At 45.7% G+C, this 13,882-nt stretch overlaps 1 protein-coding gene across 1 annotated transcript; it reads right to left on the bottom strand.

Moving 5' to 3' along the window:
* Window positions 1–4,076: 4,076 nt before the first annotated feature.
* LOC129328972 (zinc finger protein 135-like) lies at window positions 4,077–11,869 on the bottom strand. Its single transcript, XM_054978325.1, has 4 exons — window positions 11,669–11,869; window positions 9,327–9,455; window positions 6,900–7,007; window positions 4,077–6,314 (listed from the first exon to the last, which is right to left on the bottom strand). Exons 2-4 carry the CDS (start codon window positions 9,415–9,417, stop codon window positions 4,786–4,788), a joined length of 1,728 nt encoding a protein of 575 aa, XP_054834300.1. The 5' UTR covers window positions 9,418–9,455; window positions 11,669–11,869; the 3' UTR covers window positions 4,077–4,785.
* Window positions 11,870–13,882: the final 2,013 nt, after the last annotated feature.

The raw sequence follows: 13,882 nt of genomic DNA on the forward strand, positions 1-13,882 counted from the left end.
GGTAGATGTGAAAACCCACTAGCAAGACACCCAGAAAGAAGGGACAGAGGAAAATGGACAGTCTTTGTTGAGTGTGATCACCGGATCTTTTCTTTAAAGCAGCAGAAACGTTGTCCTTCTGGATTGCTCCTTGCAAAGAGAAGGATGTGGCAAAATCACAGCTGGGCTTTTGAAACTGGGCTTTTACTTCTTTATTTGGACACTGGAGCACTCACATATGACACCTACAGTGCCTGAAATTGGCTTCCAAGGGTTCGATTGGCTTACACGTTCCAATGGCTTCCCTACCATGAAAAATACCTTTAGCCACTAAAGCAAACAGGGCCCACGGCACACAAGTAAGAACAGAAGTGTTCAGAAGTGGTCTGGGATGAAACGGGCTTGGAGCCTCTGATGGAAGGGCAAAAATGTTAACATCCTGACCATACACAATGTGAAATCATTGTGTAGATACTAAAAACGCAAAACAAAACAATACCTCCCGATTTTAAGGCAGGCCCGGATGTCCTGTGAAAGCAGCCTTTATCTGGGGTGACCCCACATAAAGAAGCACTTCCTTGGTTTCCTATCTGGACTCACCTGTTGTTCTTGTAACTGGCTTCACCTGAGAACTGGGATTGCCAGCTCTGAGGCACTGAAATATTGGTGATATTCCTGCCACATTTCCAAACAGGGCCAGTTCCTCTTCATAACAGGGTAGGGAACCTGCTCCAGTGGGATTATGTGTATGACGCAGTGGGATCACCAGAAAAGATCCCAAGGTGCCTCTCATAGTAACCCCCTGCTCTGCATCACATCTGATCCCTTGCTACTATACCACCCCGTTCTACACGGCTATTTAATCTACCCACTTAATCTATTCACCTTCCTCACAACCCAATCCAAAGCACGTTTACAAAAGTCAGCACTCTGACCCAGGCTGCCCAGAAATGTGCACTCTGGCCCAAAACCATTGCCCAGTCATAGCACGTTTTTTGCTCTTAGAAGGCTCTCCTGCTAAAGGGTTCCAGGCAGCAACTGCAGAAAGATCTTTAGGCGTCAGACAGGTCAATACTTTGACTCAGTCCAAGACATGGGTTCAGTTGGCACAGGATATATTTTACAATTGTCATTTAACTTGATATTCTGGCTTCCTGTCCATAAGCCTACAAGGTGATTGAGCTAATCATACAATTAGCATAATCAAGGTTTTCCTAGATTGCTGAGCCGTGGTGGTGGGAGGGGTCATGTTTGAATACTCCCCCATAGGGAAAAGAAATATGTCCCTGCACAGAGAACATTAATAGGCAAGGCATAAAGGGCAGGTTTAACTTTCTATCTGATACGTATATTTTCTATGTGCTGACTGTATCATCATGGGGATATTTAAACAGGCAATCTAGGAAGATCTTTATTGCTTGATTCTGTTGTATAAACAGCCCCTAAACCTACGACTGAAATAATTTTTTTTAATGTGAACAGACAGGGCTATCTCCAAAGCAAACAAAAACATCTCATGAAATGTAGGTTTCTTTGAAATTAATACAGACTGGAGCTGGTCTTTCACATGCAGCAGGATGAGACTGAAAAGAGGTGGCGAATGGGCTGTACCACTTCTGAATATAGGCGACGGATAGCACGTTTGAATGTTTTCACAAGCAAAAACCTTATTTGCAAGCAGAGATCAAGCAGCAGCAGAAGAAAGGTTCTAACCCAGCCCTTTGCCTCTTATGCTTTCTACTTTCAGGGTTTCTCTCCTCTTTCTTTAAATTGAGATATTATAAAATACGGTTTCTGAAGTGGTGATATAATCCATTTAGCAGTCTATGACTTGCTGCTGCATGAACCGATAAGGCTTTTTTGGTGGTTGCTTTATGCCCTTTTAATTTTGCGCGTGATTGTTCTATAAACGCAAACAGATTTAACTAATGTGGCTTTCCCAAGGAACTCTAGGAGCTCTTGTTCTTCTGAGGGGCTGGAGAACACAGGGAATTCTCAGCATTTTCACAACACTACAATTCCTGGACAGTTAACCTCATTTGAAACCGTTCTTTTGAAATGTAGAAGAGCCTTCTAGTCTAATATGGAATATATGTGAATCCTTCCACAGACAGGGGGCAAATCTCAGATTAGATAGCAGGAGCACAGGGCCAGATTTAGAGTCAAAACAGATCATAGATTGAGGAGATCTGTGTAAACTTTGCTTACCTGGCATAAATTATTCTGATTTTTGATATTTGAGTTTTCCGAAAATCAGGAACGTTACAGCAAGGAACTGAGTGCTAGAGGGTGGGTTATTGTCTTAATTCTTCTCACAGGGCTCCAGTACTTTACATGGCTACCTAACAGGCAGTAGTTCAACAGGCAAAACCTTTCCCTGCATGATAGTTGGAGTAGTGTCAAAAGCTTTGTTGAGTTTCTTCATGTCATGCTTCCATTTCATGCACAAGATCTTTGCAAAATGGCAGCATGAGGTGGAAAGAAAAACATGGCACAAACCTACAATAGTAGAATGGGGGAAAGCAACTATGCAAGGCACCATAGGGTAGTATTTAGTGCTGGGCTAATGCCCTGACCAGCTAGGTTCAAATCCCCATTTCTGCCATGTGGCTCACTGGATATCTTTGGGCTCGTCATTCTTTCTCCCCCTCACATAGTGTTATGAGGGTAAAATGGAAGAGGGGTGAAAATTTATATCATACTGAGCTCCGTGGAGGAAAGGCATAATGAAAAACAGTCAGATTTATTAACCTTTGAACAACATGTCAAAATTTTCTGTCAAGCGAGCAATGGGATGAGGGACATCAAAGTAGCTAACAATGCAGTCCTAAGCAGAATTACACCCTTCTAAGCCTATTGACCACCGGGGACTTAGAAAGAGGCTCTGTTTAGGACTGCACTGCAAGGCTACCCCACTTTCTCAGCGCTGAAAATGCAGGCTGAGAAGAAGTGTGTGCTGAGTTTTCTGACAGGTCTATTACTTCCCAGCTAGTATAGAACTCCTGTCAATGTGGCCAGAGGGAGAATCTGCCATGCATCCTACCTTAAGCTGGATGGAATCTCTTTCACCAAAGAAGCCCTTCTCCCACTTAAGAGGCTCTTTCTCCAATAGAAGCAGCACTCGAGTGAGAGGAAGATTGCTTGGCCTGGAGAAAGGCTTCCATCGTTACTCATTGCTGCTTGCTTGCCTCCCTAACAATTTTGTCAGCCACTCAGCCATGGTTCCATCTGCTCAGTGTGTCCTCTCCCCACCAGGGGAACCATTTTCTATAACTGGCATGGGCATCATGTCAACATTACAAAAAGGGAAACACAATTTACAGTTTCGAAGACACAACCTGGCACTGGCCAAGCAGGTGCTGTGAAGGATGGATGAAAGAGAAACAACAGCCCCCCTCTCTAGGGCATAATCAACCATGAAGTTCCCTGGCTTGGGTTTCCTTACAAAGATGCCAGGATATTGTGCAGCTCCTGCTTATTTACTGGCGCAAGAGAACCTCATGGTGGGTGTTCACTAGCGTTATGTGGGGGGGGGGGCATGTAAAAGAGGGTGCCATTTGGATTTCCCACCTCAGGAAAAAATATTATCTAGGGACAGCTGGAGAAAAAATAAGACCTGGCGGTTTCTCCTCAGAGTTTATCCTCAGATGTCTTCCTTTGGCCAGAGCAGCCCTTCTATACTAATTTCCAATACTTGTCAAAGGCCAGGTCTACTGCAAGGGGCGGGGAGAGGCTAAATTGACTGTATTTCTTCGGACTGCAAGTTGGAGGATCACAGGCTCCTCTCTCTAAAACTGGTCTTCAGGAAGAATGCTAGAACAGCCAGATTTGAGTCAAGTGGCACCTTAAAGACCCACAAGATTTTCAGAGTGCAAACGTTTGGCAGTCACCATAGCTCCCTTCTTCAGACATTCAGGAAGAACACTGATACAGCAGGGAACAGGCGAGCCAGAGCTTTTCTCTCTGAAGTGCTATGTTTTTTTTAAAAAAAGTATTACAGGGAGTTTTTATGTGAAAGAGCATTAAAAAAAAGGCATTCTCTGCAAACCTGCAGTCTGAAGTCGTAGTTTCCTATGCATGTCCAGATTCTATCATTTCATTTTGCTGCATATGTAGACCACTTCCAAAATACAATGAATTTTCCAAAAACCCATATATTGCAATCGGAATCAGTTCCACAAATTAACCATTTTAAAGCAAGTATGTGCAGACTTCCATAATGGATTCTATCTAGTTTCTTTTTCATGGTGCAGAATTGTTTCCCATTATTTCTTAGCTATGTGTCTGTTTTCTTGGCCTAGTGTGTGGACGTGCTCATAACACTGTCAAAAGCCTTTTCTGCAAGGCCAGCTTGCTGCTCAGAAAGCAAATCTTGTAGAAAGACAGGGCCCCCGTGGAGCATTTGGCCTATTCTCAGAAACTGAGATCCGATTGCCATCTTGGTCCCAAAGGACAGGCACTATAAAGAGGGACAAATGAGACAGATAAAGGAATGAGTTTTTGTCTTTCATGGGATGGGACATCAGGCAAAATGGACCTACAAAAAAGTTCAGTGAAACCCAAAACCTTGCCAACTTAACTTCGTCCTACAGGATATCATTTTACCTCCTTTATAATTCAGAAATATAAGGGAAACATTGGGCCAGAGAACATATTTAGATAGGAACAGCCCCTGCTCGGCTTTAGACTGGGCTCCTATACCTGGAAACTCTTCTCATCAAAAGCTTTGAATGTCTGCCAGATAAGGACAGGATCCCCCATGTGGAGCCTAATGCTTTTTAGGATTGGGTGGGCCTTCCTTGCTCCTTAGCATGGTGTAATATCCTCACACTGTGTAGAAGCTGGAATGAGCATTGTCTCTTCCACCTGGCGGGCATGGCTACGGAGATGCTGGTAAAGATATGCGGTGCCACGGAAGCGGCGTCCGCACTGGGGACAGGGATATGGCCTATCACCTGCATGCACACACTGGTGCTTGAGCAGGGCTGATGCATCAGCACAGGGTTTGCCACAGTCCCCACAAGTGTGGGCAGAGAGCCGAGCACTGTCTGAGTCGAGGTGGTGGGCATGCTGGTGACGCTGGAAGTGCAAGGTGCTGTTGAAGCTCTTGCCACAGTCTGGACAGACGTGAGGCTGGCCACCAGCATGGGTGCGCTGGTGCCGGTAAAGATGAGAGGTGCGCCCAAAGCGCTTGCCACAGTCCCCACAGGAGTATGGTCTTTCCCCAGTATGAATGCGCCGGTGCCGCTCCCAATGCGAGCTCCAGGTGAAGCTCAGCCCACACTCCCCACAGTGAAACGGCTTGTCAGCAGAGATGTGCAGGCGTCGGTGCTGAGCCAACTGGGTTCGAGCACCAAAGCTTTGGCCGCACTCGCCACATCCGTAGGGTTTGTCAGCAGTGCCATGGAGTCGACGGTGGCGAGCTAGCTGCGACCGCCCTGCAAAGCTTTGCCCACACTCGGAACATTGGTGATGTTGGTCTCCCCCCATTAAGTGCAAACGTTGGTGTTTCACCAAAGCTAGGCCATCGGCAAAAGCCTTGCCACACAGGGTGCACTTGTAGGGTTTGCGGCCACGGTGGGTCCGCTGGTGCTGGTCAAAGTGCAGTGTGGTGCTGAAGCTGCGCCCGCAGTAGGTGCAGATGTAGGCACGGGTAACATTGGCGGCAGCATTGGTGCCATGGGTACGCTGGTGTCGGTAGAGATGGGAGCTGCGACTAAAGCGCTTGCCACATTCGTTGCACGGGTAGGGTTTCTCACCTGTGTGGATCCTCAGGTGCCGGGCAAAGTGCGAACTCCATGAGAAACTCTTGCCACAGTCACTGCACTGGAAAGGAAGGCGGCCGGTGTGAAGCCGCTGGTGAGTCACCAGCTCTGTGTTGCGGCGGAAGCACCGGCCACAGTCCGCACACTGGTAAGGCAAGCCACGGGTGGGTAGGAGGGAGGGTGCGGGACTCACCGGCGTTGCATTTGCATTGGCATGGGCCCGCTGGTGCCTGTATAGGTTGGAGCTGACGTTGAAGCTTTTGCCACACTCTCCGCAACAGAAGGGGCGCTCGCCTGTGTGCGTGCGCCGGTGCTTGCTGTAGTGCGAGCTGCAGCTGAACACCTTGCCACAGTCTTCGCACTGGTATCCTTTCTGCAGAACCATGATGGGTGGCCCCTCTCCTGCCAAAACCTTGCCGCCGCCAACCTGCTGTACCACCCTCCAGCGGAGGCTCTTGCACTCTCCAGAAACCATGCTAGCATCCAACTGCACCACCTTAGGACCGTCCTGTTGTTGAACATCTTCCTCCTCACTCTCTTCCTCTTCCTCACTGCCCAATCCCTCACCTGCTGGAAGCAAAGAAATGACAACATGATACAAATGATCATCTCTGTACTGAAGGAATGTGCGACAAATGGCTAGTAGGACATTTACTTCCTGAGGCATTTCATTACAGTCTAAAATTCCTTGTTGGTTTCCTCCAAATTGGAGACTTCTGCATTTGGACCTCATGGTTCCTTCCACCCACAGCTATGGAAGTCAAAATGGTCAGGATTAGATGCCACATTTCAACAGTAGATGCCACATTTCGGTGCTTCTCCAGGGGAGTGAACATATGCTTGCAATAGACACAAATCTGGTAAGAGGGCATAAGTGTCAAGTTCAGGTGAAGTTAACTGCATAATGAAAATAATCCAGTGGTTCTGTAGACTCTGCTTTTTTCTTTGAGGACTTCAGGACAATGTACCCACAGTTCACCTCTCCTTTGTTTTTAACTTGTGAAGTAAGTAGGATCAGAGAAAGGGATTGGCCTGAGGTCACCCAATGATTCTCATGGTAGAGTGGGGATTTGAACGTGGGTCTTCCTAGTCTGACACTCTAACCACTTTATTGCACTTGCTCCCTTGGCATAAAAAGCTTTATCCACTCCTTACCTAAGCTGGCTCTTCTCGAATTCTCCCGTTTTCCAGGCTCTTGGAGGCAATGCTCTTCTTCCTCATCCACAAGAAAAATCTCATTGGGTTTGGAACTTGAAGATCCTGCTTAGAGAAGAAAAACAGGCAATCTCAAAGATTTAAGACTTGCTGGTGCCCACTGCAGCCAGGTTTCCTTGACCCACTTTTTCTAGCTGCTTCTGCCACTCACCTAATAACTAACCAGCATGAACTACTTACTCAAATATGTGCAATGTTTTATTTTACTTATCAATCTGTATTAATTGGTCTGGACTGCATGCTACTTTTTCTTATGTTTGGCCTGCCTGAGCCAATTGTATCCAGTAGTAACATGCTGTTGGTTCCTAGTTGCTAATGCCAGAGAATGAATAGATGGTATTCTCTTTGTGGGGAGGTGGTGCTCTGTTGTCTTGGTGCTGGAAGGAAGGCAGTGGGAGGGCTTCTGGTGTCCTGGCCTCACTGACAGTCCTTTAGATGGCACTGGATTTCTAGCCACTGTGTGTGACAGAATGTTGGACTGGATGAGCCACTGGCCTGATCCAACATGGCTTTGCTTATGTTCTTATGAAAACTCCAGCGGGTTAAGGGTTAGTTCACATATCCATCTTGAATACATGAGCACAGGAAGCTATCTTCTACCGAGTTGGAACGTTGGTCTATCAAGGTCAGTATTGTCTACTTTGATGACAGTCAGTTCCCTGGGGTCTCAGGCAGAGGGTCTTTCATATCTCCTGCAACCTTATCCTTCTAGCTGGAGATGCTAGGGATTGAACTTGGGAACTTCTGCATGCATTGTTCATTGGATATCCCAGCTGTTGATCATATTTGTCTTACACTGTATAATGTGTCTTGAGTCTCAGTGAGAAAGGTGGATTATGTCATCATCATAATGTTATTGATGATGATGATGCAAACAGACACTCTTTTGCTGACCCACAACCCCATCATTTAATGAGGACAACACCAAGTGAGGATTTACATCTGTGAATGGGTCATCTCATATCTCAGCCCATGGATATAACTCTCATGTCACCTTGCCTCCAAAGCAATTATCTTCACTGACGCCAGTTCATCTATTCAACTACCAATTGTCATGAGTACAATAATCAGTGTAAGGAAACCAAGTGTGCATTTAACTAAGCCTAAGTCAGTGACTTGTCCCTGCACACTAATCTAAGATTTACATTTGGTACTGGCTACCTCAGAGAGTCAAGGTAACCATCTTCCAGTCCATCGAGTAAATCAGAATAAAAATTTACTTGAATCTCAGTTCTGGAAGTAACACTGTTGAGGCTAGCCATTAGGATATAATTTTCAATTCCTTTTCACATCTGCATTTCAATAAAAATGCCCCATGGAAACCACATTTCAAAAGAATCCAGCAGAATAGTTTTTTTTATATAGTACATTTTATCCCCCTCTTCTTCCGAGGAGTTCAGGACGGCATGCATTGCTCTCCCTGCCTTCATTTTATCATCACAACAACCCTGTGAGGTAGGTCAGGCTGAGAGAGTGTGACTGGCTGAAAGTCACTCAACAAGATCCCATGTCAGAGTGAGTCTTCCAAATTCTAGTCTGACACTTTAACCACTACACCGCACTGGCTGTCAGGTACAGCCTCCCCAATCCTTCTGGCGACACCCATGGCCAAACTTGAACTAGCTGCCGCTAAGTTGCAGAGCAAGTGGAAACTTCTCACGCATGACCAAGGGAAGTTGCGTATACCACAGCATCTCTGGTGAAAACCCCCTCCATTGCACATTGGAAGTTATGAGAGGACAATCGGTTTTAAACTTTAAATTATAAGAACTGAAATGAGCACTGCCCAGTAGCACTTTAAAGACCATCATCAAAGAGTTTGCAGGGTATAAGCTTTTGAGAGTCTCAAAAGCGTAAACCCCGGGCCTCTGGAAAATTAGGCTCACTGCCCGGTGAATTCAAGAGCTGCAACCCCCCTTGAGTAGATTATTCATTATCGAAGAGGTCTGAGGCCAGGGCACAACATTTGCCCCCTCACAGGATTCTCTATGAAAGCAGGTCTGACTCTGCCTACATTATTTTCAGTTTGGGCCATGCAAACTGACAGACTGTGCGACGTGTCCAGAACCGAAATAAGCTTATCTGCCACACGAAAGTAAAAATCTGTTTAGTGCACAGATTCTTGTTAGAGATGGTGGAGATATTAATATTTCCCCCTTTGTTTCTATGCTAAAAAGCCACAGTGTACAAATGCCTCTATGTGCTCAGAAACCTCCAGCTGCCTGTTGCAGTTACTGGTTCTAACAGTTACTACAGGCACAACTTGAAAAAGACTTCAGCCAAAGCAGCCAAAGTCTTTCATCTGGAATCTGCAATGTGTCCTTCTCTTAGATCTGAGAGCTTATGTTGTAGGAAAGAGATACTTACTGAGTGCCACCAGACTTTCACAAGACTCCTGGTGAGTTTCCCTGTAAACAGGCTTCTGGTTAGGATTTGTAACTAACCACTCATCCTCCATGATCTGGCACCAACCCAGTTCCTTGCAGATGACAGCTCCTAAAACAAGAAGAGCATCTACCAACACCACACTTAGCTCCTGCTGCTCAAGGTTTATAACCAGGGTATGTAACAGAAACATTCTTGGTATAAAGAATCTAGTTTTGATTGCAGCATGTTCCAGTTTTATACAGAATATTGGCTATTTCCTTCAGGGACAAATGATAAATAAACCATTGCAATAATTTCATTAATTTTGGGAACAAGGTACTCTCTTTTTAAGTTCTTTACAGGCACTAAGTAATCAGATCACAGCTGTGAATGCTCTGAAATAGACCCTCGGGTTTCCACTCACAATAGTTAATGTGGATAAGCCTCCATTGGAAATATAAAGCAAAATCCAGCCTTCTAGCATTCTTCCTGATTGCAAGTATGATAGAAGGCACTAAGCAGTCTTTCTGATTGGGCTTCTGTGTGCTGATCCAACTGTGAGGATGCTAAGAATTAGTTCATACACAGATGCTCAACACTTGATGACTGCTGGCAACATCACCCATTCAGTTATATGTGACCAAGCTCAGGAGAATCATGCCTGAATGAAACCTACCCTAAATCTTCCTACAGCTGCGGTCTAGTACAACAAGGGCCTGATAAACTCTAGCCGACTCTCAAGTCTCCTTCCCTTTCACTCCTTCTTTTGTTGAACCCAGATGGTGTCACAGCAAAACGAGATACATGATAAGCAATGGATGTCACCCACAAACTGCTTGAGAAAACAAGACCTGGGAGTAGATTGCTTGCGCTGCTCCTATGGACCCAAGAACTGTGTGGGGGGATTTTGCTGCTATTAAAAATATTTGCAAAGAGTAGTTTGTGTCAATATAAGCACACATTTAGATAGACCAGGTCTGCACAAATGATTCACCAAACCAAATAAAGCCATGCACCATGGTCTTCCAAGCATTTGACAACTTCCTGCTTGACACTCTTACACAGGCAACATTATTGGTGGACTATATTGTGTCCACAGTAAACCTCCTGTGCAGTGTCATCCACTAGATTTAGTCCTAAACTGGAACTATGGAAAACTATGTCTATAAAGAGGTACACAACTGTGCTGGGTTTTGTGTAACAATCACTGATCAATCTCACCTGAACGTTGCCATCTATGACAATCCTGACCTGCTGTTTGTACAACGTGGATGATTATCAATCAAAGAACTCCTTCCTTTCCCGCACACAAAATGCTCCACCTCAAAGAGTCTACCCAGTCATGGATGGCTAAAAGATTTCTTTCCATTCAACAAGAATTGAGATATAGATCCCTGCCATTCCTGTTCTGCAGACTGGGAGAAGGATTTGAGTCCTGTGACACCTAAAACTTGCTCAAAGCTACCCCAGAAGGCAGCCGTGAACATGGTTATCCAGCTGCCAGGTCTAAAATGTAACAGGCAATGGAGTTAGATCAAGTTGGGTAGCCGTGTTAGTCTGTCTGTAGCAGTAGAAAAGAGCAAGAGTCCAGCAGCATCTATAAGACTGACAAACTTTGTGGTAGGGTATGAGCTTTCCTGAGTCACAGCTCACTTCTTCGGGTACACTTCTTCACTCTAACTGCATCTGAAGAAGTGAGCTGTGACTTATGAAAGCTCATAAGCAACCACAAATTTGGTCAGTCTTATAGGTGCTACTGGACTCTTGCTCTTTTCTACAGCCAATGAAGTTGTTATAACTGTTTCCTGTTTTCCTATTTAAAATATATTTTAAAATCCAGAATTCTTTGACTTATAGGACCAAATGTCAGATCGATATCCATAGGAACACTGTGAATTGCCAATTTGCTAGGAAAATGGGGATTTCATGTAAACTCACATTTTCTAGAGACTTTTCCAGTCATGGTGTAAGAAGTGAGGGTAGAGCTGCAAGCAGGCTGGGAACCGCACAAAGGAGCTTCAGCAAGGCAAAGAATTGGCCTGGAGGGCAATTTCTGGCTCTTGTTCTCTTTTTGCAAATCTCAAAGGAGAAACTTTTAACCACCAAACGGACCCCGAGGCTAGCCGGGCCGTTAGGCTATCTGATGACAAGGGAACCGCATCCATCCCTTGTCTGAGTTTAGCGGGGTCATATGTCAAGAGCAGCAGCAATTTTGGAGCTCACACCCCCATCCCTTCTAGCAGGGATCTAGCCCGTTAGGCGGCAGAGATCATTGTCGGGCGGAGAAGTCTTTAGGGGTGGGGGGTCACTAGCCCACCCACAGATCTCCTCAATGCATTTACCTGATGTCTCCGGCTCAGGAGCAAACAGACCTGCGGATTCCCGGGGTTGTGCGAAGAGCAATTCAAACAATGAGAAAGTCCTTGCCTGGCTGGAGGTCTTTATTAAAGGCCGTCTGCCCGCTTGCACAGGCTCTCCAGTCTTCGGGTGCTGGGAGGGCGACCCTCCAGTTGCAATTCGCAATGGAGGCAGTTCGGTCGGCTCCGCCGCTGAAAGGGAGGGAGACACCCCCTTCCCACCACCGCCGTTTCTGATCTGCTCTCGCTCGCTATTCTTTATGATCCTCCGCCCCCCAAACCTCCTCCCCGCCTTCCTGCCTCCCCCTCCTCTCCTCCCAGCTTCAGATCCCAACTAGCAGCTTCCTCCAGCCCCTTCCTGTGTCCATCCAATACCAAGCCGGTCTGCAACCTATTGCCTGTTTTTAAAAAAAAAAAAAAAAACTGGTGGCTAATAAGAATTTAAAAAAAAAATATCGCCGGGGAGTCTCCGGATTTCGCAGGCGTAATCCATTCAATCCTGAACCGGAAGCACCAGGTGATCGAGAAGCTACCGAGAGCGCGAGAAAAAGAGAAAATGTTGGGGATGGAAGGAAGGAACGCGAGCGACTCCGGATCGGGTTCGGCTTTCTAGCCCCCCTTCCCCGTTGACACGCCCGGGATCGAGTTCCTAATCTTGCAGGAGCAGATGCCGCTGCGGGAGAAGCAACCGTTCCCGGCTATGCAACAGTAATCCAAGAACCAAGGCTGCCCAGTAGCCGGCGACAGGGTAAGGCAAAACACCGCTTGCAAGACTGAAGCGAGGCTATCCTTCATTCTGGCTTAATCCCCTTCGGGGGAGGTGTGCACCCCACCCTCGGTGCGTATTATCTCTCCTATCTGCGTTCCTCTCCTTTCTCCAGGGGTAGTTTAGGGTATGATTCTCACAACAGCCTTGTGAGGTGGGTTAGTCAGAGAAACTGCAGTGTGCAGGGATAGCTCAGTGAGCTACATGGCTGAGCAGGAACTCGAATCTGGGTTTCTCAGATGCAAATCTAATACTGTAACCATTGCACCACACTGCCTCTCAAGGTTTTCGTCTGAGGGTGGCTTTGCTCCTTGAGATCCTTGGAGATGCCAGGATTGAATTTGGGATCTCCAGCATGCAAAGCACGTGTTGTGATCCTCCCAGAGGCATAATCGCATCTGGGTTCATAAATCATTACTGCCACCCTAGTTCTGTGCTTTCATTTTTTTTAAAAAAATACCATGTCACTTTTTTTTAACTAGGCTATATTCCCCACAACTTCAAAATTACTTCCTAGTTACCCTTTATTATGTTTGGGAAGCATACCATACTTGCAAAATGCAGTTAATGGGTAGATTTTTTGGCGTTTCACATTGTTAGGTGCAATAGGGATTATAATACATATTAGTGGTTATGAATACAAAGCCAGAGTGTGATTGTTCTTTCTGAATGCGCAGTCTGAAGTTAAACCCTTGGATCATGTGTACATCATGTTTTGTTACAGAGCTGTGTGCATGGGCGTGCACATCCTCACAATCATTTGATGCAAGTTAGGTACCCCTCAAGAGCAGATTCTACTTACCCTTTTTTTGGTCACCTTTATAAGATAAAAGGTTTACCGATGGGGAGCCAGTGCGGTACAGTGGTTAGAATGCCAGACTAGATTCTGGGAGACCCAGGTTCAAATCTCCACTCTGCTGTGTAGCTTTCTGGGTGAATCTAGGGCAGTCACTCACAGCCTTAACTGCCTCACAGGGTTGTTGTAAGGATAACAAGGAGGAAGGCAGAGAACTATGCCCTCTTCCCTGAGTTCCTTGGGGATGGAGATTGGATAAAAATATTAGGGTAGGATAACAACGTATTATACAAGTAAGCAATATAAAAGGCTTCTGATCTGAAGTTTGAAGATCATGTTGCCAGAATTAACCGAAGCAGAATAAGCAAATAGCTGTATATTTGTATAATTTATTAAAATATGCAGACCTCCTGTTCATTTGGCTGCAGAATTTAGATTTTGTTTGTTTGTTTAAATTGCAGAGTATGTGCAGGTCTGCCAATAGTAAGTGGGATATTCTTGTCCAGTAGCACTTTACAGACCAACGAGATTTACTTTCTGTGCACATTTTTTTTGTAAGGTTGATGGATTTCAACTTCAGACTGCTGAGTATGGTACCATCTATGAAGATAGTTTCAGGTGGGCAGCTGGTCTGTAG

Source organism: Eublepharis macularius, chromosome 4 (assembly GCF_028583425.1).
Source record: "Eublepharis macularius isolate TG4126 chromosome 4, MPM_Emac_v1.0, whole genome shotgun sequence".
NCBI classification, from domain to species: domain Eukaryota; kingdom Metazoa; phylum Chordata; class Lepidosauria; order Squamata; family Eublepharidae; genus Eublepharis; species Eublepharis macularius.

Bases quoted from the DNA above. Each gene is read 5' to 3' on its own strand.
- LOC129328972 (XM_054978325.1), bottom strand. From the start codon at position 9,417: ATGGAGGATGAGTGGTTAGTTACAAATCCTAACCAGAAGCCTGTTTAC. The intron at 7,008-9,326 runs GTAAGTATCTCT...TTCTTCTCTAAG, and splicing joins TGAAAGTCTGGTGGCACTCA to CAGGATCTTCAAGTTCCAAA. The intron at 6,315-6,899 runs GTAAGGAGTGGA...CTTTGCTTCCAG, and splicing joins TTCGAGAAGAGCCAGCTTAG to CAGGTGAGGGATTGGGCAGT.